Source organism: Anser brachyrhynchus (assembly GCF_964034855.1).
Source record: "Anser brachyrhynchus genome assembly, chromosome: 10".
Taxonomy (NCBI): domain Eukaryota; kingdom Metazoa; phylum Chordata; class Aves; order Anseriformes; family Anatidae; genus Anser; species Anser brachyrhynchus.
In genome coordinates, this window is record NC_137705.1 from 7,901,923 (window position 1) to 7,924,497 (window position 22,575).

At 54.4% G+C, this 22,575-nt stretch overlaps 3 protein-coding genes across 19 annotated transcripts in view; 2 read left to right on the forward strand and 1 right to left on the reverse strand.

Moving 5' to 3' along the window:
* CADPS (calcium dependent secretion activator) overlaps nt 1-9,238 on the forward strand; it is a 202,782-nt gene extending 193,544 nt beyond the window's left edge. For all 13 annotated transcript variants that reach the window (XM_080605730.1, XM_080605738.1, XM_080605735.1 and 10 more), the window contains 2 exons: nt 6,226-6,330; nt 7,999-9,238. In XM_080605730.1, the coding sequence (XP_080461856.1) occupies nt 6,226-6,330; nt 7,999-8,178 (285 nt within the window). In that variant the 3' untranslated portion in view covers nt 8,179-9,238. The remainder of the gene's footprint in view (nt 1-6,225; nt 6,331-7,998) is intronic.
* The window catches only part of CEP15 (centrosomal protein 15), a 34,871-nt gene continuing 20,292 nt past the window's right edge, over nt 7,997-22,575 (reverse strand). For 2 of the 3 annotated variants that reach the window (XM_080605752.1, XM_080605750.1), the window contains 3 exons: nt 14,589-14,811; nt 13,828-13,915; nt 7,997-12,983 (listed from right to left, as the gene is read on the reverse strand). In XM_080605752.1, the coding sequence (XP_080461878.1) occupies nt 12,806-12,983; nt 13,828-13,915; nt 14,589-14,811 (489 nt within the window). In that variant the 3' untranslated portion in view covers nt 7,997-12,805. Of the gene's footprint in view, nt 12,984-13,827; nt 13,916-14,523; nt 14,812-22,575 lie in introns of all 3 variants that reach the window. The other variant, XM_080605751.1, reaches the window with a different exon arrangement.
* Nucleotides 14,820-22,238, forward strand: FEZF2 (FEZ family zinc finger 2). 3 transcript variants are annotated; one of them, XM_080605747.1, is made up of 5 exons: nt 14,820-19,489; nt 19,601-20,442; nt 20,581-20,715; nt 20,845-20,977; nt 21,418-22,238. In XM_080605747.1, exons 2-5 carry the CDS (start codon nt 19,657-19,659, stop codon nt 21,678-21,680), a joined length of 1,317 nt encoding a protein of 438 aa, XP_080461873.1. In that variant the 5' UTR covers nt 14,820-19,489; nt 19,601-19,656; the 3' UTR covers nt 21,681-22,238. The 3 variants fall into 3 exon arrangements, with proteins under 3 accessions (XP_080461873.1, XP_080461875.1, XP_080461874.1); XM_080605749.1 differs by having other exon boundaries at nt 14,820-19,219; XM_080605748.1 differs by having other exon boundaries at nt 14,820-19,215.

Below are 22,575 nucleotides of genomic sequence, written 5' to 3' on the forward strand. Positions count from 1 at the left end.
TCAGCTTTCCATCCAGAAAACATATGTTTGCAGGGGAGAAGTGTGCCTCTCCCGCCTTCCTCGCGTGGCAGAAGGGCTGTGCCCGTCTCCGAGCTGCGGGGCCGTGCCTGCAGGGCCATCGCGGACCTCGTTAGCGCGGGGCAAGCTATCGCTGTTGTCCTCTGGTGGCATCTCAGCGAGTTTTTGGGAGGCTCTCAAGTCTGGATTGTGTGCACTGTAGTGTATGGTGAGGTTTGGCCTCTCCGTTTTTAAAGAAGAAAGTAGGAAACTATTGGCCAGGAGTCTCTGCACTTCTTCCTTGCTGTCATTACCAAGTTTTTAGGATTACAATGACTGCAACAGCCACAAAGCCATTGAGGGAAGGTGGAGAGGAAAGCCCTGGTGGTCACACAAGTCCAGAGGGGCAAGAGAGGTCTTTTGGTGCTGCCGCCGAGCAGCCTGGGCTCTGGATGCCAGGCCTGCGGGCAGCTCCGTGCGTGCCAGCGAGGCTGAGTGTGAGCAGGGGGACAGGCTAGAGGGGCAGACCTTGCCAGAGCAGCTCCGGCTGTGAGGCACTGCAAAGCTGATGACCATGTGTGCAAGCTGATCCCCGGACATCACCAAATCCCAAATTTGATCTCAGAGCCTCCTGGACTCGGGACGGACACGGCTCGGTGAGCTGTCTTGTGCCGGCAGCAGCCCCACCGCGCGTCCCAGCCGCGCTGCTGGCCCGTGGGCTGGGGGCACCAGCTCCAGGCACGAGGGTTTGGTAACTTGTAGTTTATTTTTTTTCCTGGCTCATCAAGTCACTTGGAAGGCTCTTGCCTGAGAGCAGACTGAGCTTTCCTTGGGGAAATGAGGCCCATGGGCAGCACGTAGGTCGCTCTCTCCTCCCCCTGCCCCGTGCTGGCTGGACCGGGGCTGCGGCAGAGGCGGCCTCCCAGCGCCGAGCCGCGTACCTCCGAAACACCTTGGATTCAAGGCTTCATTTCAAAGCTCCCTTTCAGCGTTTCAAAACAAGCCGGTGTCCCAGACAAAGAGAGGGAGCCAGCCGGCATTCGGAGTTCCCTTGTGCCGTGTGTGTCACAGTTTTAAATAGATTTGCCCTGCCTGGATTGGTTCTGGTTGGAAAGCAAGGACTGAAATGAGAGGTCACAGGGGAGAGTTACTATGGTAATTGAGTAGTATCACCAGAAGTTTTGCTCTTATGGGCATTAAAGCACATCATAATAGACAAACAACAGTGGTTAAAGCAAGCAGGTAGGATTACTATGTTCTTTTGTCAGAAGTATATAATGTCTTGTAGTCAGTTTTAAAGACTTCTCAACCCCCAAATCCACCCAGCAGTCACCTGCTGAGTAATTTTGTATGCCTAATCTCCAGCCCTTAACTACAAGCTTTCTGCTAATTTGAGGCAAATGGGTATTTTTGACACTAAATAGGGCAGTAAAGAATCCCTGACCTAGAAAAACTCCATTCCGAGGCACTGAGAACAGCAAAATATTCTTTCAGCATCCTTGGGAGACCTTTGCAATGACATAAAATAGCTTTGACTAAACCGTGCAGCAGCCTTCGATTAATGGTTTGCAGAAACTTGCTGAACATCCCTACTACAACTTCCCCCATAAAACTTGTCACTTCAGATTGCCATCAGCCACCACAACAATAATCATTTCATGCCTATTGCTAATTGCAAGCACAGCTGAGGCTCAGCGGGGTGCTCTTGCACAGTCCCAGGCCTTTATACCAGCCTCAATCTGTTGTATGGCACTTGTTCACACACAAAAAAACTACCAGTAAAGGCAGAAAGAGGCAGAGTCACAGGTTCCTTGTAATCCCTCTGCTACCCTGCTGACAACCCAGCCCTATAAGCATTCCTGGTTTTGTCCCGCTCTTTACAAAAGCTGAAGTGACCTTAAGCTACTAGTATGTAAGCTTTTGAATGCAGAATACAGCTCCTTCAGGTGCCTTAAGAAGCAGTGTTGCATCTGGCTTACGAGATTCTGTTTGCAGCACCCCTGGGGTGAGCTGCGGCTTCCTGTAACATGTAAAATATGAGTGTGAACTCAGGGTTCATGGCAAGGAACAGGAGGTCATGCTTCCATTCAGCTCACACCAAAGAAGACGGGGGTTTGCAGATGTTCCTGGGTATGTGTAATGACACCACCTCCCGGAAAGCGCAGGAACCCAGCACGGGTTTTTTTTTGTTGGTGGGTTTGGTTTTTGGTGTTTTGTGTTTTTTTTTTTTCTTTGAAATGTGCCACACTCAGTGTGTTACTTGCAGATTTATTCATATCAATTTTTGCAATTTATATATTCAGAGATAAACTTGCTATTTCAGCAACTTATTGATCATGCATTTGCATTCAAGAAAGGGGAAAGGAAAAAAAAAAAAAAGAAAAAAAGAACGAGCCAGCCTATTGCTCTGGTTGGGGCATTGCACGGGCAGCCCTCAAACCAGCCCCGTGGCGTGCTTCTGCTCCTCTAATGCCTGTCCAGGAGCATCCCAGCTGCCCATGGCCACCTCATCCGGCCAGGTGAGCAGCAGCAAAGAGGGATTTCATTCCTAGCTGTGCAAATAGGGTGTCTACTTGCTGTTCCTGGGCTCCGATGCCATCCTAAGAGCATTTGTTTGCATTTCCTGTGCTGTTAGCCAGGTCATGCTGAGCTATCCCTTGCCCCGTGCCCTTTGAGTGAGTGCAAATTATCCATGGGTGGCCAAGAGGGATGGCAGGTGCCATCAGTAACGTGTGTGTGTGGCAGGGAGCTCTGTGTGAAGCTGGGGTCCGTGGACTTGGGAGCATCGCCGAGGTCTAATCGTTTTTTATAACCAGGTGTGATGAGTTTTGAGAAAATAAACCTGTATTAGTTACTTCGGTGTGCCCGTGCCCATGAGCTGGTGCTCAGACTCCAGAAATGTGCCTGAAACGTGCTGTGGCCCCATGGGACAGCCTGTGGGCATGTTTGGGCCCTGCCTTCTGCACCTTGTGCATGGGGACAAGCCCCGAGGAGCCCCGTGTCCCTTCTAGCAAGGGCAGAGCCGCCCGGTGTCACGCCAGGACCGCGCCGCGCTCTTTTGTCTGAAGTGATCACGTTCCCATTCGGGAGCATTTGGCTTTGTTGTTGTTTTTTTTTTTAATAATATAATCATATGCAAATGTTATCCTCTTTGGTGGGTTAGTCATGAATCAGAGGGCTTGTGCGTCTTATAGCACATCAACACTAGTGCTAGCTAAAGGGAACATTTAATTTATGGGCTAACTTATTTTTATGAATATGCAGGGCTGAAATTCAGCAGTTGGTGTGTGCTCTATGAAGTGACGTGACGGTTTTGTGTATCAAGATCAATGAATTACACTTTGTCTTTTTTTTTTTCTTTCTTTTCATGAAGCAGAAAGTCTTTGGAGTAACTTAGCCCTGGGGAGGAGCGCTCCTTCCGCAGTCCCCAAGCGGCTGAGCCCAGTGAGCCGGCGCTCCGGGACGTTCACATCTCCCCACAGTTCAGCTACCAGAAACATAACCAAATGTTTTAATTTAAGCTCAAGCTGAAGGTCTCACAGCAGCGAAATTGTGTGCGCTCATTAAAAGGCAGCTGGACGTTATTAGGGCTGATGGGAGTTACCGGCCGTGCTGCTGTGGCCGTGCTGTGTGCGAGCAGCTCCCGCAGGTGCTTTCCTTTGGCCCTGCTGAAGTGGGCACAGGCCGCGGCGTGACCTTTTCCATGGGTGCTGTCACCTTGCTGATAACCTCGGGGCAGAAAGTATTATTTCTATTTCGTGTCTGTAGTACGGCAGTGCAGGTGTGCACGGCGCAGGGCAAGCAGGGGTGGCAGGACCTGCCCTCATCTCATTCAGCTGGGGGAGGCAGAGGCACCCAGAAGCAGGTCATTCCACGGAAAGAGAGAGGCAGCAGTGGAAGGGAGAGGGCCTGCAACGTACCTTTGCTTTGTTCCTCTGTGGGTTTTGATTTAAAGACCCCAGGCAGTCGCTTTGTGCCCCCCCCCAAGCCGGCCATCTGGAGTGGTCAGCCCAGCGCCCACCAGCACGGGGTGCCCCGGCTGCTCATAGCTGTCTGAAGATTGTGGGACACAAAGTCCCAGTGGGCCTTCCTGGCTGCTCTTCTGGTCAGGCCTGGGACAGCTAACCATAGCCGAGCTTGATTTCTGTCACTGACAGAGCTCCTTTCCTGTCCAAATTAGTTTTATTTGCGCTCTTAGCTCTTGCCAGATCTCCGTCCTGGAGATGAGGGGCCAGTCTCTGCTGCAAGTTGCACGAGGTGTAAGCATCAAGCATGAGATCACCACTGGACGTTTACTGGGTGACTCTTCCACCCCTCTATTTCCTCCATTTTATTAGGAAGTGGAACTTATTCTAGAGCTAGAAGTGGAGGGGCATCTTCACTGAATCGTCCCTTGGCCCAGTACTGGCTGCAGAGATTACTGGCAGAGGCCGCCCCGGCCTTCTGCTGTCGTCCTCCCAGCGGCCGGGGGGTGAGAGGAGCTGCCTTCCTCGCCCTCCCCAGCCCCGCTGGGCTGCAGCCACACAGTGAAGTCTGTGGACTTCTGGAAAGGGGCTGTGGGACGCAGGAGCCCTCAGCATTGCTCCCCTGCCGGTCCCAAGCTCAGCCCCGCGGCTCTCCAGGGACGCGTGGCCCTGCTCCATCCCGCTGTGCCCAGGCACAGCCCCGCTGACGGCACCAAGCAGCAAACAGCAGCGGCTGCTTCCTCCGGGTCTCCCGGTCCCGTGTTTTATTTAGGTTTCACTTGGCCCGGTGTGCCCGGGCACAGTTAGAACAGCATTTGTAGCAATAAGAGATTAATGCTAACTTTTCATGGTGACCATTCACGACGGCCAGGTCCTATACCACTGCAATACCCTTGGTAACCCTACAGGCTGATAAGGCACACCGCAGTGTTACACCATAAAGAGGTACCACAGTGGGGGAAAACCCTTCCCCAGACACCGTGCTGGGTCCTGCTGGGGGGCAGCAGCTCCTTGGTGCATTGCCTTATGGCCGGGTAACCTGTGCCGATCCCCCGTCTGTGCTACGCGGTGCGCCGTTAGCTCGGACACGCGGGTGTGCCTCGCTCAGCCTCACGTCAGCTCGCGTGCTTGGCTGGCAGACACCGGTGCCCAGGAACAGGGGTGGTGGAGAGAGGAAAACTATCTGGGTTAGACCGATGCAAGGTTTTAGGCTAGCTGGGAGGAAGCTGCGTTGCAAACTAACCTGCATGGGGCTTGATCAGCATTTTTATAAAATGATCTGTTTTTTTTTTTTTTTCCCTTTAACTGGTTCTAGGTAAATTCCTACAGCTGTGCAGCACAGGTTTTGCTCTGTGCACGTGTAAGAGTAAATGAGAGCAAGATGCTGTGCCTGTGCACAGAGCCTGAGCCCGCGATGAGGTTCTGGACCCTCTCGGGAATCAGCCGTGGTGCTGAGAGCAGTGGGGAGGTTTTGCGATCCCCCGCCGCACGTAGCCCCTGCTTCTGCCTCTCTCGAGGGCTCGCTGCTCGGCTCTGTGGCGTCAGACGTGCAATGCCAGCCCTGCGTGAGCAGGGCGCTGATCCGCAGCCTGCCGGAGCCTTCCTGCGCTGCAGGGCTGGCAGTCTGCTGCCACACAGCTGCAAGCCTTTTTCACAGGCAAGCAGCAAAATTTCAGCCCCTGGAGGGGCCCTGCGAATTCGGCAGCTTGAAGCAAGCTCATTTGCTTGCTGCTTTTCCATCTTTTCCTAACTGCGAGGTTGAAACCAAAGCGTTTCCCGCGCAGCGCGGCGCCTGTAGGTGCTCACGCCTGCGCAGCCTCACCCGCAGCCAACCCTTGCCCCGAAGCAGACTCGCCCCGTGGCCGCTCGCGTTTGATTTCAAGACGGTAAGTAGCTTGAGTGTGGTCCTAAAGGCAGGATTGTGCATTCGCTGGGGCGGGGAACGGGTTAAAAGCTGGACCGGGCCAAAACTCCCGCCACGGCTGCCAAGTCAAGTCAATGGCAAAACAGGATTACAAAAACCTGGCGGCGCCGCTGGTGGCCAGGAACCCTCCGAGTAAGATTGCTGTCGTTGTGAAAAGTTAGAGGCTCGTGCATGGAAATCTGGCGTAAAAGAGGGTGCTGGTCTCCCCCCCGAAGCCTGCCACGTCCCATTAGCAGGGGGACAGCTTGGTCCCGCTGCATGCCCGCGTGCAGCCGGCGTGTGCAGGGCACAGCGCGCGCACGTAACGTGGTTGCTGGAGAAGTCCTGTCTCTCTTGCAGCAATGGTACACCAGCTCGATGAATGTCGTCTGCACCTGGCTGACAGACCGCATGGACCTGCAGCTTCACATCTACCAGCTGAAAACCCTCATTAGGATAGTCAAGGTAATCGCCCGCTGGGTTTTTCGCGAACGTCTTGCTGCTGAAAGGGGCGAGTGCCTGTGTGCGGCGTGTCCTCGTAGGCAAATAAATTCCTTCATTCTCAGTCCTTCACTGAGATGCTTAGAAATGAAGATTTTTATCAGATGGGTAAACAGGAACTTAAAATGCACAGAGGTGCAAAGTACATGTGTAAATAAGAAGAAAGTAACTACCTGCATGAAAAAAGGGGAAATATTGTTTATTCGGCCCTACCTGTACAATAAGCACGCCAAAATTAGTCTTTTTACGGTCGATCACACCCAAGAACTCGTGTTAAAATGGGTTAAATCAAACCAGAAGTTTTTTAACACTGTTTTACTAGAAATATTTAAGCCCAGCTATGGCTTGTGATTATCATCAGAATGCAAATGAGGATTGTTCTCGTAGTTAATTGAAGTTGTTTCCTTTACAATGGGTGTATATAATCAACTCTAAGAGATCCCAAAGGTGAGATAACATACCCTGAAAGTAACATTTTTTTCCACGAGTGTACGTGTATGTGTATATATGTGTGTGTGTGCGTGCCTTGGACTAATGATAATTATTTCAGTGTGAAATCACAGTGGTTTACATGAAATAATAAGATCACAGAAGGGGGTAAATATATTTTTGATCATTTTAGGTTCTATCTAATGCTTTTTTGTCTAGTATTTTATAATGTTTATGGTCTTGTGTGCAGTGAACACATTGAAGGCATGAATAAATTAAAACTGAAATGTATTAAATGTGCTTTTCATAACTGAAAACAACAGGCACAGGCAAATTATTGCTACTTGTCAGCTAGCTGAGGAAAGCTTTCTTCCTTGTGCTTTATTTATACCAATATTACTTTCAGAAGCTGCTACAACAAATCCAAGGACTTTCTGAAACAGTAGAACAGTAAATAGTTTCCATGCAGAGCACAGAGCACAATTAAATGAACTACAGGACCAGAGTTTTATCGCACAGAGTCGAGAAGTTTTTAAACATAAATTCACATGCAAGGAAATTAACCATAATAACAAGGGAAGTACAGCTAGCTGTGGAAATGCAACTCCAGTTTCAGAATCGGGTGAAGAAAAAGAGATTTAAGAAATACATGCCATGTGCTTATCTTTATACATGAACAATTTTCTCCCGTATCCTGGACTTAGCGTATTTAATCCCAATATTGTAGGTAGGATTATTTAATACAGAGCGTTCCAGGAACGTGTAATCACGTCCGCAGCTACAGGCGATAGGCGTTCTGCTGCGTGAAGAAAAATAACTTCGCTTACAGGCAGATGAATGCATCTAGAAGCCAGGAAAGTGAGGCCAACAGAGCCTTACTCTGCTGCTCTGATGTGTTTTTAGACCCCAGCACACCTTCTGTAAAGCTACCTGCGGTCCTCACTGCTCTGAAGCCCCTGTGCAGCCCCGCAGCCGGCCCACCTGCGGGTCCCACGAAGGCAGGGCTGTCAGACAGATGCAGTTTGTTGCTCCAGGGGGGCTCGTGGTCACCCTAGAGGGACCCCTGCTACTGCACAGAGGCTCTGCGCTGTGCAGGGCAATGCCCAATGGGGCTGGGATTTCCTTGGCACCCCAGCCTCTTCCGTGAGTGGCTCCCAAACCGGCCTTGACCTCTCTGCCGTCTCCTCCTTTCCCCCGCTTTAGAAAACGTACCGGGATTTCCGATTGCAAGGCGTGCTGGACTCCACCCTGAACAGCAAAACCTACGAGACCATTCGGAACCGGCTGACGGTAGAGGAGGCCACGGCGTCGGTCAGCGAAGGCGGAGGGCTCCAGGGCATCACCATGAAGGACAGCGATGAGGAGGACGAAGAGGACGACTAGGGGAGCTGGCCTGCAGGACCGCCCGGGGCTCGCCTGGTGTCCGTGCATGTACCTCGTCTGTAACTCAGTTAGCCACATTAGGAAATTTTCTGTCAGCTCTAAACGCCCATGAGAAGTTTACCAATACAAATGCCATGTTAGCTGTGTGGTAATAAGGTTAGCACCTCTCTTTGATTCATTGGTTTCCTGATTTCATATCTATATGTTCATAAGCAATATGGAGCACCGTTGTTTAATACTGTTACTGGAGAACTACATAGAAAACATACTAGGTGTGTCCCTGTTATAATTAAAGTTTAAACAATGCTTCATTAATGTACTGTATATACATTGATGGTAAATTGTTGTGAAGATGAGTGAATCGAGTCGTTTCATTTCTTTGTTTCTCTTCTGTGGATGCCAACTGCTTAAAATTAATTAAAAAACAGCTTTGTTTTTAAAAGAAAAACGAGGCAATTACAAATGATTTTTTTGTTCTCTCTGTTCATTTAAAAAACAGAAAACAAACAAACCCAGACAGCCGTTTGAATCATTCTGCATCCTTGTTAATATATCAGGCTCTTCCCTTCAATATGCAGTTAACTCCATAGAGGCTACATCCCAGAGGATTAGTCATTCTAATTGCCACACCAGATTAATCCTATCATTATGGATATATCATGCCACATTACAAGTCCAAAGCAGTTGTTTTATGTTGACGTTTGCTCCTCTAAATGTTACATTTTTGTTTGAATTTCCAATAACCGTGTATGTACAAAGACAACTTTAATTACAATCTTAGACTATACAAATGTGTTTATAATAATATATTGAATATTTATTTCGGTAGATTGTAACCATAATTTACAATTCCTCTGTTTCACAATGGTTTTTATATATGTCATGTACATTGCATTTTGACCGGTAACTGCATGTCCATCAGTCCCCCTTCCAGAGCTTTTACTTTCTGTGTAAAATAGTGATCCATCTTGCTTTTTTTGCCTTATACAAGCCGACAGTTGTAAAAGTGTGAGAACTGTGGCTTCTCAATAAATAACTATTCAGATGTCCTAAGAATAAATTATGGAGTCTTTTTATGTCTGCCTTAGAGAAAAAAACAAAAAAGAAATTACAAGCTGAGATGTAAGAGCCCCCACCTCTCAGAATAAAGGCATTTTCTTTTCTCATGGGTGTTTTTACAGTTTATTACTTTAGAAGCTGGTTTCCCGATTTGTTCCCAGAGGTCAGGCTGGGCCCAGACCGTATGTTCCCCAGGTACAAGGGCGCGTGGGCTGCCGCCGCCCCGCTCGTTTCCACCATCATCTGGGCGCTGCGCCCTGTCAGCTGTCCTTGGGCATCTAATCGATGGTCTGCTCCGGTACAGCCCCCGTTATTACACGGCAATTAGCCTTACCTGACACTTGCCTTCCGCAAAAAAAGGCTTCAGTTTTTATTTTGTCTTCTCCCAAAGAAGCCAAGGGAGGAATGGAAGGAAGGGGGGCTCTGGGAACAGCCCGGGTGGGGTGCTGGGTCCCGGGATGGCTACGGAGCTGGGAGCTCATTTACCTGCAGTGCCGGATTTGGGGACCCTCCTCTCGCTGGCAGTTCACCCCCCGGCTCTGGAGGTGCCCTGCAGCCCCGCCACGTACCCGTGGTGAGCCGTGCCCACCCCAGGGATGGGGGCATCAGCAGGCTCTGCTCTAGGAGCGGGTGGTGGGCACATTAACACCCTTTACATTTTGTAAGCCACTTGATGCACGGGCACAGACAAGCGATGAACCCTTACTGTAACCCTGCAGATCACTTTTGGTTCTTGTCTCACCCCATGGTGCTGGTAGGCAGAAGCACTGACAGGGAGAGGAGCCTCTGGGGACCTCAGCAGAAATGTGGCACCGACACAGCTCTTCCCCACCCTAAGGCCCCAGAGGAATGGAGGCAGCAACTGAATGGTTAAGTCAGACTTACATCCTCCAAGGCCAGGGCAGGTGCTTCTGCAGGCCTGCCAGTGGGACATACAAAAAATTCCTATATCCCGACATCTCTATGCCTGGCGCCTGCAGCCACGTCCAGAAGCCAGGCTCCTGAGCTATGCATGTGCATGCTCACATCCTTGTCTTCCTCTCCCTCTCCTGCCCCAGACACTGATACAACCTGCAACACCTCCAAGAGGAGGCACTGGGAAAGCCTCAGCTGGGGCAGGCACCAGGCTGGGAGCAAAAAGCTCCAGGGAAGACCCAAATTTGTAGCTCCGCTCCCCGTCAGTCAGAGCAGAGCTAGAGAAACAGCTTGACTCCGCTCTGGAACAGGCTCCCCCTTTTTTTTTTACATGAAATATTTATTGGGTGAAAACACAGCCCACTTCCACCTGCCACCTTTCAAAATAGTGAGCCCTGCTCAGTTTTTTTTTGAATGAAGCCGTGTGGGCGATGCCTTCGGGAGCTGATCCCCGGCTGCGCACCACCAGCACGCTGAGGTGCCGCCCTGCAGCGGTGGTGGTGGCCACGCTCCTCCTCGGAGTCTCCCCATCAGCAGCAGCGCCCCTGCAGCCTGTGGCAGCTTTTCACGTGGCCTCAGACCCCAGCAAAGCAGCTCAGGGACTCCGTAAGAGCCCTGAGGCTGTGTCAGGCCTGACTGCATGTCCTAAGAGAGGAAGCATTAGCCAGATAATTTCTTTTAAGGGAGTTTGGACCCAAATGAGCGTCGAGTTACAAATTTTGGTGTGAAGAACTCACGTACGAGCAATGCTGCGAGGCAGGATTTAACCTCCCAGCCCTGCAGCATGAAGGCAAGAGAAGGAGCCTGGTGCACCCCGAGCCCCCCTGCCGATGGTGACGTGGTGCCGGCAGCCTGACCCTGTCCTGTGTGGGTGCTGCGCCAGGAGCGCCGAGTACCCTCTTGGTTAAATCCTGCAGGAATCACCCCAAATGGTTTGGTGCTGTCTGAACAACACGCTCTGGGTTTAAAGCCTCCTCGGCCACGTAATATCCTTTGGATGGGGCTCAGGCTCGTGTAGGGCAAAGCTACACTTCGGGTGGCTCCTAAAAGGGTTTGCTGATGGCTGGGAGCACTCTGGCAAACCCTGCCGAGGAGACGCAAAGGTCTGCTGCTGGTTTCACTTCAACCCGCTGCTGCCGTGGAATGAGCTCCAACAGTCAAAGGACTTCCTGCCAGTACAACTGCACCTAGATGAAGGATCTGCCAGTACAGTTATGTCAATCAGTTTGGGGAAAGAGGAAAATTTCATTCCTCTGCCAGCAAAATTTTAAACGATAGATCAGGCCAAAACTTCTCTCATATTTACAGGGAAGTCCAGCGAAAATATCCTTTTTTTGACAGACTTACTTAAAGCATGTGGCATGGAGACTGAAAATGCTATCAACTATTTGACTGACAAGTGTCAGCAGCTGTTCATCCAATTTGTTTTATATCTCAGCAACTAACAGATTCTTTCCCCTCTGCTGTAAAGCATGTCTCCTGGCCCATAGGCATCTTAGAAATTGCTTTTCTGCCTCTCTGGTGACCAAAACGTCAAAAATATTAGAAGACAATTTGGTTTCAGAAGCATAAATAGGCATGCAGCAAAGCAAAGATGATTTTGTCAATGTTCAGTCTGTGTTCTTTTTAAAAAAAAAAAAGTCACGGCAAACCTAAGGCAAAAATTACTCCTCGAAGCTTTAAAAGAAGAAGCTAAAGCAAACAAAGCCCCAGTAAACCAGCACAGGTTAAACCAGCAGCTACCAAGGGGAAAAGCGCTGGTATAACGGCCAACCGAAACACAGCTGAGCCGTATCTCACCCTCTGCACTTTGTGAAGTTCAAGGCTCTGCACCAGCACCACTGCCACCAGTTTTTGTTGAAAAAACTGCTCCGTGGTGTCGGGCCTCAGCAGAACCCCCAAATGCCAAGCTGAGGCCAGCCAGGAGTCCCCTAAGCCATTCACAGAAACCAGCCTTCCTCCTCTTCGCCCTGGCCATGCCTCCAGAAACTGTTTGGTACCTGACCGCGTGTAATTTAAGTTACAAACGCTGCAGTTGCCAACAATTCTGAACTCGTTTGGCTGAGGAGCCTGAGCGACACCTCTCTCCGGTGAGCTGCATTCGGCGGCATTTCCTCCGTTCGAGCGCATTCGGGCTCCCGAGCTAAAGGCGCTAAGTGATATTTTGCTCAGCCTCCCCAGAAGATACATATTCCGTTTCAAGTTGTAAATCTGCATTTGTTGTAACTATGCAAAATATGGGAGAAAAAAAGTGCAGAGATTATATGCAATCTGCCAGCAGAGTTGTGTGCCATGAGGAAAATGCCTCACAGGTCAAAACAAAGAAAAACACTGAGCAACAAATTAGTTGCAGGCAGTAGCTAATATGGAGATCAAAAGATTAAAATCAACATGCAACGATGAAATCACTGGAATAATAGGAGCACTTAAGAAGATTAAGTCAATAACAGAGTCCAGTAGTACAAAAATAAGATTTTGATTATACTGTAAAATTCGATATTGGGAGAGCAAAAGCAATTACAACCCCGACATGCTTCGCTCTCCCCGCCTTAGACCATCTTGGCTCATTTCCTATGCAAGGAATACAGTTGTTGAAATAAACAGAAATGTTATGACTCGAGCGCTCGCTTCAAAAACAAACCAGGTGGTCAGATCAGCTTGGGGACTGACAAGACGGGGTCTGTAAAGCGAGGACTTGTTGCCGATCCCGGAGGATGCGACAGCTGGGGGGAACAAAGGCCGCACCGTTTAGGAGCGCTTTCGGCAGAGAGGGGGCTCCGAAAGCAGCTGATCTCGGGGCCTGTCGATGGCTTTCAGCTGGACAGGAGAGCCTGGGGGAAGGAAGGAGGAGAGAAGGAGCTCAGAGGCTTGAAGTGAACAGGGCTGGGAACGCCGATGAGAGGGAAGCCGGATATTTCTTCCTATCCCGCTGAACCAGCAAGGACTGAGGGGTTGGTCCCACGACATGCTGGGGGCACAGCACACGGCACCCCGACCCTCTCTAGACCCTGCCATAAGGGTCGGGAACATGTCCCACAGCCCCCTTCCCAGTGCCAGGGCTCAGCCAGCCGCACAGCCCGGTCTCAGTGGGAGGACAACGTGATGAGGGGCAACCCTTGCTCAAACCAGGCGAGTCAGCAGGGACAGATGAGGCAGTCCCTCAAAAGCATGCCGGCCACAGGACACCAGCCTCGTTCACAGACCGTGGGGCCAAAGACCCGTAGCTTCACCCAGGAGAAGTGGCCACCTCCTCACCCGAGGGGTTTGAGGGCCCTCAGTGGGCACCACAAAGCTCTGCGTGCCTTCAGGAGGAGCCCGGGCAGCTCCCCGGCACCGCAGAGCTGATGACTCTCCTGGGTTTTTCTCTAAAGCATTTTTTCAGCATTAACTCCAGCCCCACCCCCGTCCCCACCCCAAAATCACAAGCTAGGCTCATAATTAAATCAAATAAATAAATTATCAGCTATTTTTATAGAATTTGTGGGTGTTCTTGAACATTCAGGGAATACTTGGGTCGCACATGGAAGTTTTTTTCCTGCAAGAACTAGGTCTGGCTTTTTAGTCTGGGCTCTGATCGTTGGGAGGATTTTTTAGTGGCTCTTTCAGATCGCATCTTCCGGGGCTGAAATCATAAAAATACAAAATAAAACTAAAAAATTAAAAAGAGATTCTTACGTTGAGGGGCTCTGGTTTGTCCTGATGGAAGAAGGTGACGTGCTACCGTCTGCTGCTCCCCCGTTACCTTGCAGACTGCCGCAGAGTCCTGCTCAGCAGAGAACAAGGATGTCTACGAAAATTATGTCCTTCGAGCAAAGATAAATGCAAACATCAAACAATATGAGCCGTGGCATAGCCAGAAAAATGGCAAAACACTGAGTGGGGAGTTGCAAAATGACTGGGAATGGCAACTGTTATTGGCTTTGGAAAGGTTCTTCCCCTATTTGATTTTTTTCATGGAAAAAGAACGTACTTTTGAAAACAAGATGTTTTTCTAACTCATTAAGAAGAGAATAATTCAAAACACGTGGGGTTTGTCCCACTTTTTTTTTTTGGCCATCCTTCTTTCAAGCAAAAAAGGGAAGGAATGGGAACGCAAAACTGAAGTGGGCTTCTACCCATTTTCACTGCTTTTTGCTCCTTTTTCTGAAATGTTTTCAGTAGGAAAGTGAGAACAAGGCCATCCCCCCATTATATTCTCCTTCTCTACTTCCTCCCACCTTTTCTCCTAAATAGAAAATAAGGGGGAAAAGAAAAAAAAAACACACACAACAAAACCAGAAAAAATTAAAAAGCTCCCACTCTTTCAAAACGAAGAAGTACACCACTTCAAACCAGAAAGAAGGGACATCTCTCGGGCTTGAAATGAAATACCGCATCGCTCCATTGACAGCGAGGCAGGAGAACAGCAGCCGCCCCTTCATCATTTTCTTGCTTGCCTTGGTGGCCGGGGGGCTTTGGGTAAGACGTGGACCCCGCTGACTCTCGACTGACTCCCGGACCAGAGCGGTCCAGCGGCAGGCCCTGGACTCTCCCGCCAGGTTGCCGTGCCTCGCAGGCAGGCAGCGCTTCGGGGGCACAAAGCCCGGTGGGGATGGAGCCGTCCGCTGCCATTCCTCTTGACAGGCGAACTAGAATAGGCTCTGGCTCACTTTCTCCGAGCTGCGGAAGGAAGAATGAGCAGAGAAAAGAGTTCATTCAATTGCTTCTGTTTGGCAGCTCGGCAGGACCCTGCGCGCACAGAAAGGGACGTGGCGAGCAAGGAGGTGCCGTTTTCAGACTTACGTAACCCAGCCTGGGTGCCATCGAGGCACTCGTCGGGCAGCTCGTGCCACGGTGCCTTACCAGTTGCTCTGCAGTGCGGCTACATTTCCAACATTTCCTGCTCTTAAAATGAGACACGGGTTAAAAACGTCAGCGCTGCCCCTGCCATCACTGCCAGTCGCACAGCGGAGCCATGCAGGGACACTGGGCCACTGCGTGCCCCAAATCCCGCTGTGTTTGCTCCGGGACCCGTTCAGTGCTCCAAAACCTAGCTCCACAGTACAGTGTTTCGATATGCCAATTTTTATTTTTCTTAAAAAAAAAATAAGAAAAAAAAAATTATCTGCCTACGTATACGCAGTGATGTGTGCATGAGTCAGTGAACGGGCTGAAACAACAGTCTGCAGGGACTCGGCGCCTCTGCTCCAGCCCAGGTGGCCTCAGCCTGCAGTGGCACGGTGGTGGCAGCGGGGTCACCCCACCGACCCAAGGATCCTGAGGGGTCACCCCACCGACCCAAGGGCTCTGTGGGGTCACCCCACCGACCTAAGGGCCCTGTGGGATGGGAGGACAGCCCGGGGAGGCTGTGTGCTGCGCCTGCTACACAAGGTACTGCGGTTTCGAAGGGGAAGCAGGCAAAGAGGTAACAGCCTGCCTCACCACGGATATTCCTCTCTTGGTTTCCCCTTTCGTTGCTCACCGTTTTGTCCAAAAAGAGCGTTTCTGAGGGCTGCAAACTGAGCTGCAGAGACACACCTCGGGCTGCCCCAGCCGCTGCCTTGCCCTGAGACAGCCCTGAGCCCAGCGTGGCGAGGCAAGGGATCGGGCAGCATCGCAACCACACTCCTGAAGCTGCCCCTGCAAAGGCAGCCCTATCCTGACTGCCTGGGCTCACCTCACCGTCTGCTTTAAAAAAATATATATATGCATTTTATATACACACACACAGAGATATAGAAAGGAAAGCGGCGCAGAAATCAAAGCCACCATTTCAGAGGGAGACCGCAGCGTAACGCTAATAACTTTCGGCAGCTTCCACCGGGGAGTTCAAGCAGCTGCCACGTTAAATAACCAGGAGGAGCCCAAAGTTATCTCCCGGCGGCCCGCAGCCGCCCAGTGCCCCCTGCACGGGCCGGGAGGACCCGGGGATGGGGGGACCCGTGCGGGGCCGGGATTTCGTTGAGCACCGGGGGGATGCCCAGCTCCCGGCCGCCCTGTCGGGGCCGGTGGCAAGGGGGCAGCGGGTCCGGGCCCCCTCCCCGCAGCCCCGCAGCCCCGCTCCGGGCTGCGGTACGGCCCCGGGAGCCCCCCGGGCCGGGGGTGCTGTTGTAGGGTCACGGAGGGGGAACCCCGGTCGGTTTTCGATGTCAGCGCCCCGGGAGGATTTGGGGCTGGGGTCGCCGGGTGCGCCTTGAGCCCAAGGTGGAGGTGCGCGTTGGGGTAAAAAAAAAAAAATGGGGGGAGGAAGCGCGGGGGGCGCCGGGGGTCGGGGCGTCCTGTCGGGACGGGCACCCGGACTCGTTTTTTTGGGGGGGAAAAATGAAGAAAAACCTGCAAAAGTGATTACGGGTGCGCTGCCAGCGGCTCTGCGGCACGGTGCTGCCAGGGAAAAGCGGCCCGGGGAGCATCTCCCTGCTGCAAATGCCGGGGGGGGGGGGGGGGGGGGGGGCGAAGGTTTCCAGCCCAATCCCCCCAAAACCCCCCAGAGCCCCGTCCCGGCGCTCGCAGGGCAGCGCTGCAGCTGGGGCGGCCGTCCCAAAGCCAGTCCTTTCCAACACGCTTGCCGGCACAGCACAAGCGGGATCGCCAGAGACAGCCTCCAGCTGTGCCCAAACCTGCGATTTCAATTAAAACCCGAGCTCCGCCGGGCGGCTCGGAGCCGCCAGCCCAAAGCACGGATGCACCCGGACACGGGGGGGGGGGGCTCCCTGCGGGGCCGTGGGAAGGAGGAGGCCCTGCGGCTGCTGCTGGGGGGTCCCCCCCGAGGATCCTCGCCCCCCCCCCCCCCCCCCCCCAGCATCTGCAGGACCCCCCCGGTCCGGGCCAGAAAGCAGCCGGGCCAGGCGTCGGCAGCCCGGGCAGGGCGAGGGCGGCGCGGGGATGCTGGCAGCGAGCTCCCGGCCCCGGCTCCGCAGCCCTCTTTTATCCCGCCCGAAATCATCTCGTTTACAGAAAATATTTGTTTGCACTATTAGTTGGTACTGGAGTTAATTACTCAACGTGTGAGCGGGGAGTAATATGGATAAAAGCAGCCCCAGTGTTTATTGTGTGGGTGAGCTGTTGAGCGGTGCTTGAATAAACTGCAATTAGGGTTAGATAGAGATTAATTAACATGTGAGTGGCAAGGTGTAAAATAGTTCCCAACCCTCCACTCAGTATAATCTGCAGGCGAGGAAAAAGAAGTTTGTGGAGGCTAATTAAATACTTTGCTAAAGCCGGCGAGCCCCGGGAGCGAGCGGGGAGCCCAGCAGCCGCCTGCCCGCTGCCCGGCTCGGCTCGGCTCGGCCGGGCTCTCCGGCAACCAAACCCCTGGGTGTGCTTCGTGCCTGTGCGCTCGGCATCGCCTCCCTCCAGCTCCCCAAAACCGGAGGGGTTCCCTCGCTGCCCCGCCGGGAGGATGGCGAGGGCCGGGGGTCCGTCCCCCCCCCCGGAGCCCACCTGCGGTGGGAGCGCGGCGCAGCCCGGGCAGGAGGGGGGGGCTGCTCCCTCCCCCTTCTCCGTGGCTCCCCCAAATTCCCAAATTAGTTTCGGCAGCGTGTTGTGGTTCGCAGGTGACAAAGCCTGCCTGCAAACAGCCGCCGGCGAGCTGCCCCGGCGGGGAGAAGGAGGCGCGGCTTTGTCAGCGCCGCACAAAACCGCCGAATTCCTCCAAACTTTTCTTAGGCGTGCTAGGGAGGCGGAAAAAAAAATGAAATAATAATATATAGGGGCCTTTTCATTGCTTGCTTTACCTCTGGCCAGGCTCAATCTTAAACCCTCCGCTCCCCCGCCTCCCCCGGCTAATCCTCCCCTTTATTTTAGGGACGCACAAAACCAGGTTCACGCAGCGCTATAGTGGCTCCGAGTGAAAGGAGCGAGCGCCCTGAATCGCCGGGGAAAATTGCTCGGGGTGAATGGGGCCAGGGGAGGGGCGGCGGCCGGGCCCCCCCAAAACCCAGGTGGGCACGGGGCTCCCCCAATTACCGCGTCCCCGCAGCTGAGCCGCCTGCGAAGCCTCCCCTCCCGCACCAAGGCGTTTTAATTAGAGGCAGGCAGGGGAGAAACCCCGGCACCCGGGCGCGATAATGCGGAGCCTCCTGTTTGGAGAAAGGGGGGGAGCCGGAGGGGGGCACGGAAAGGATGAAAAGGGGACGGGAGATGGGGAGATCCGCCCGGCCGGCCGGCCGGAGGAGCGGGCAGCTCGCGGGGTGACAAGCCGCAAAACTCCCGATCGCAGCGCTCGGCTGCCTTTTTTTTTTTTTTCCCTCCCCATTTTCTTTCCCTTTTTTTTTTTTTTTCCAAGAAAACCCAGCCCCGGACTCGACTCCCTCCGCGTTTATTTAAGGCTAATCACCAGCTACCCTGCGAGGGGAGGGGGGTGGAATTAAACTTAGTTTAATTAACATTAATACACTGTCCTAATTAATGGGTTGGCTATTAATTTATACATGCTGGGGAGGCTCGCAGATAAGTGACAATTTATTAATTATCTTCCAGCTCGGTTGCAACGGAGCTGATTGCAGATGGGTTGCCAAAATAACTCGAGCATGGTTGCGTGGTAGTTGCTTTAGGAAAAAAAAAAAAAATCATTCTCCCCCTTCTTAAAAAAAAAAATAAAAAATCCTCACGCTCACTCCGAGTGGCTCTTCTAACCCCAGCAAGAACTGGAGCACTCTTTTCCACCCAACTTGTGAATCGCACTTGCCTTCTAATTTGCCACATGCAAAACGATTCCTCTGCTTTGCAAGTTGCTTTTTAAGAAGGGAGAGAGAGAGAGGGGAAGGAAAAAAAAAAAAAAAAAAACAGCTCGCACACGAGCGATTTGTGCGTCTTAAACTGGAAGGAAATTGTGCGTGGAGGGGGCGGGGGGGGGCTCCTCTTCCTCTCCCTGCCCCAGCCCACCGCGCTCCAGCCCGGCGCCGGGGCTCGGGGAAGCTCCATGGTGGCATCCCCGTGTCATTCTGCTCCGAGTGACTTCATGTGATGTCAGCCTTAAATGTACGAGCCGGGGAGCTGGCGCTCGGGAAGATGTTTGCCGTCAAAATGTGACTGTGGCCGCAGCGCGCTGCTCGGATGCGTCTCGCCGGCGCTAGCCACGGCTAGGTAGGTGAGTGGCCACCGGTCCCGCGGCGACCCCCTGCCCCTCGCCGTGCCCACCGCCCCTGCGTCTCCATCGGCGGGGCTGGGCAGGGTGGCAGTGCCCGGGGGAGGGTTTTCTTTTCTTTTTTTTTTTTTTCCCTTTCCTTCCCCCCCCCCCTTTTTTTTTTCTTTTAAATACTAACAAGGTCTAGCTCGCATGTTACTTTAGCGCGTTCCGCTTAATGAGCAGTAATCTGGTACCCTACGTGCCATTGTTCTGGGATATGTTCATTTGAATGTAAATAGGGAGGGGGTGCCGGTGGGGGGGGGGGGCGGGAGAGGAGTGTGGGGGGGGGAAGAACAAGGTGCTTATTAAATTGATTTGTCTCCTGGCTTTTCTGGAATGCAGAGCCGAGCGGAGGAGCGAGCGGCTGCTCACCCCGAGTCCCCGGGCGGCGCAGCGCCATGGCGAGCTCGGGGTCGCTGGAGACGGTCATGCCTTCCTCCTGCCCCCGGCACGACGGCAGGGCCGCCGCCGCTAACCCCTCCAAGAGCCTGGCCTTCTCCATCGAGCGGATCATGGCCAAGACGTCGGAGCCCAAGCCGGCCTTCGAGCAGAGGCAAGGCGGCCCGGGGCCGGAGCCGGAGCCGGGCAAGAAGCCGCTGAGCCTGTGCTCGCCTCTGCCCTGCGTGATCCCCATCCCGCCGCTGGGCTACGAGGTGCCCTCCAAGACTCTCCTCAACTACTCGGAGCTGTGGAAGAGCAGCCTGCGGGGCGGCGGGGGGCTCTGCAAAGCCAACTGCGGCGTGTGCTGCAAGGCAGAGCTCGCCCTGGGCCAGCCCAGCGGCCGGCTCATCAAGCCGCAGGTCATCCACCAGGCGGGGGCCGTGCCGGCCGCCCCCCGCTCCCTTTACTACTTCAATTACCTGGACGCCGCGTACCACCCGGCCGACCTGCTGCACGGACAGCTCTTCCCCGCCGGCCTGCTGGGCGCCCCGCCGCCGGGGGGGCTCTCCGCTCACCAGAAGCTTTTCCTGCTGGAAAACGCCAAGCTGGCGGGGTTGGCGGCCGAGAAGCTGCCGCCGCCGCCGCCCCCCCTGGCGCACAAGGAGAGGCTGCCCGGCCACCTGGACCAGGTGATGAAGGAGGCGGCGGAGCGCGGGGGCCCCCCCAAAGGCCACGCCAAGCTGGGAGGCGGCGGGGCGGCGGAAGGCAAGCCCAAGAACTTCACCTGCGAGGTCTGCGGCAAGGTACAAAGGGGGCTCCGGGGGTGGGACGAGGCTCCGGGGAGGGTACGAGGCTCTGAGGGGGGGGATGCGGGGCGGTGGGAGAGGTCCCCCCCACCACCACCCCAGGTCCTAACCTGGCCGTGCCGGCGCTTCCCGCAGGTGTTCAACGCGCACTACAACCTCACCCGCCACATGCCGGTGCACACCGGGGCCAGGCCGTTCGTCTGCAAGGTGTGCGGGAAGGGCTTCCGCCAGGCCAGCACCCTGTGCCGGCACAAAATCATCCACACGCAGGTAGGTGGGGGGCAGCCGGGCCGCGGGGGGGGGGGGGGGGAGGGAGAGGGGGGTTACCCCTCCCTCCCAACCCCCTGCACCCCTCCCCGCAGCCCCCTAACGGGCCTCTCACCCCCCACCCCGGTGCAGGAGAAACCCCACAAGTGCAACCAGTGCGGGAAGGCGTTCAACAGGAGCTCCACGCTCAACACCCACATCCGCATCCACGCCGGCTACAAGCCCTTCGTCTGCGAGTTCTGCGGCAAGGGCTTCCACCAGAAAGGTGAGCCGGGCCGGGCCGGGCCGGGGCCGGGTCCCCCCGCGGGCCCCTCGCCCATCCTTACGGGGACGAAGCGGGGCGAGCCCTGCCCGGCTGGGGGATGCGAGGGGCGCGGGCCGAGCCGCCGCCGTTCCCAATTACTTTCTCCCCGAGCCCCGGGCCGCACGGCCGGGGCCCGCCGGCGGCTCGGCCCTATAAATGTTTTTTAAATGAGAGGTGCCGGGCCCCGGTCCTAATCCCGGGCCCTCCATTTGCCGCGGGTCACCGCGCCGCCCCTGCCCCTCATTTGTGCCGTGCCGGTTGCGCGCTGCCCCGCGGTGATGCGGAGCGGCTTTGACAGGGGGCCGGGGGGGGGCTGGGGGCCGCTTCCTGCCGCCCCCCCTCACCTGTGTGCCCGGGCCCCCTCGGGTAACCCCCTCGTCCCCCTCTCTCCTCTCCCGCAGGCAACTACAAGAACCACAAGCTGACCCACAGCGGCGAGAAGCAGTACAAGTGCACCATTTGCAACAAAGCCTTCCACCAGATCTATAACTTGACTTTCCACATGCACACCCACAACGACAAGAAGCCCTTCACGTGCGTCACTTGCGGGAAAGGATTTTGCAGAAACTTTGATTTAAAGAAGCACGTCCGAAAGTTGCACGACAGCGTCTCCAGCGCGCCGCCGCCGCCGCCCCGGGACCCTGCGCGCAGCGGGCAGAGCTAAGGGCCCCTCTCGGCCCCGCTCCCCGGGCCAGCACTATTTATCCGAGCCAGCCTTTTGCTTCTGTCTCTTCCCCAGCGAGCTCAGCCGCCGGCAGCCATCGGCCCCGGGCCGCAGCTGTACATACGAGGAGCCCCCCGAGCTGCAGGAGGGGCCGGCGCCAGGACAGCGCTCTTTATACGTGTCTGTAAATCTCCACTTTAAATGTACGCTCGAATAAGTGAGGAATATATCTATATATCTAACCTAGCCCGGGACAATAAACCGGCCCTTCGTAGGTGTCTCATTTCCCTCCTCGGCCCCGGCTCCGAGCCGGGAGCGGGCGGCACGGCGCTGCCCGGGCCCCCCCAGGAGCGGCGGGGAGGGCCGGGGGCGCCCCCCGAAGGGCCCGGAGCCCCCCCGAAGGGCCCGGCTCGTTCCGGCGTGTTTCGGCCGCTCCCGAGTGCCCGTCCTTCCCTGCATGCAGATGAAACGATCTCACGCTTGCTTTCCGAGTAATGACCCAAATTAAGAGAGAAAACACAGACCCTTCAAAGCGCATTACATTAATCTAATCACTCCCAGCAGGCCTCAGAAACTCTTTTTGATCAGAATATGGATAATCAAGCGCTTGGATTACACTAAATATCCCCTTCTCGGCTCCCCCCTTCCCCTACCTTTAATATGCAAGTGTCTATTCCGGCCACGTCGTTAGGAACAATATTATCCTAGCGGAGAAACGAGGCCGGGGTGGCCGGGAGCGTGCGTGCTGCTGGGGCCGGGCTTGCCAATGAAGAGGGGAAGGAGCGAGCCCCAAGTGCCCGGGGACGCCGCGCCGGGAGCTCACCTCTCCCCGCTTCGTTCGGCGGCAGGAGGCGAGGACAACCGCAGCTCGCCGCCGAGCGCACGGACGGGAGCC

Coding starts and splice junctions, on each gene's coding strand:
- FEZF2 (XM_080605747.1), top strand. CDS start 19,657: ATGGCGAGCTCGGGGTCGCTGGAGACGGTCATGCCTTCCTCCTGCCCC. Junction 20,443..20,580: donor CCTGCGAGGTCTGCGGCAAG/GTACAAAGGGGG, acceptor CGCTTCCCGCAG/GTGTTCAACGCGCACTACAA. Junction 20,978..21,417: donor CAAGGGCTTCCACCAGAAAG/GTGAGCCGGGCC, acceptor CCTCTCCCGCAG/GCAACTACAAGAACCACAAG.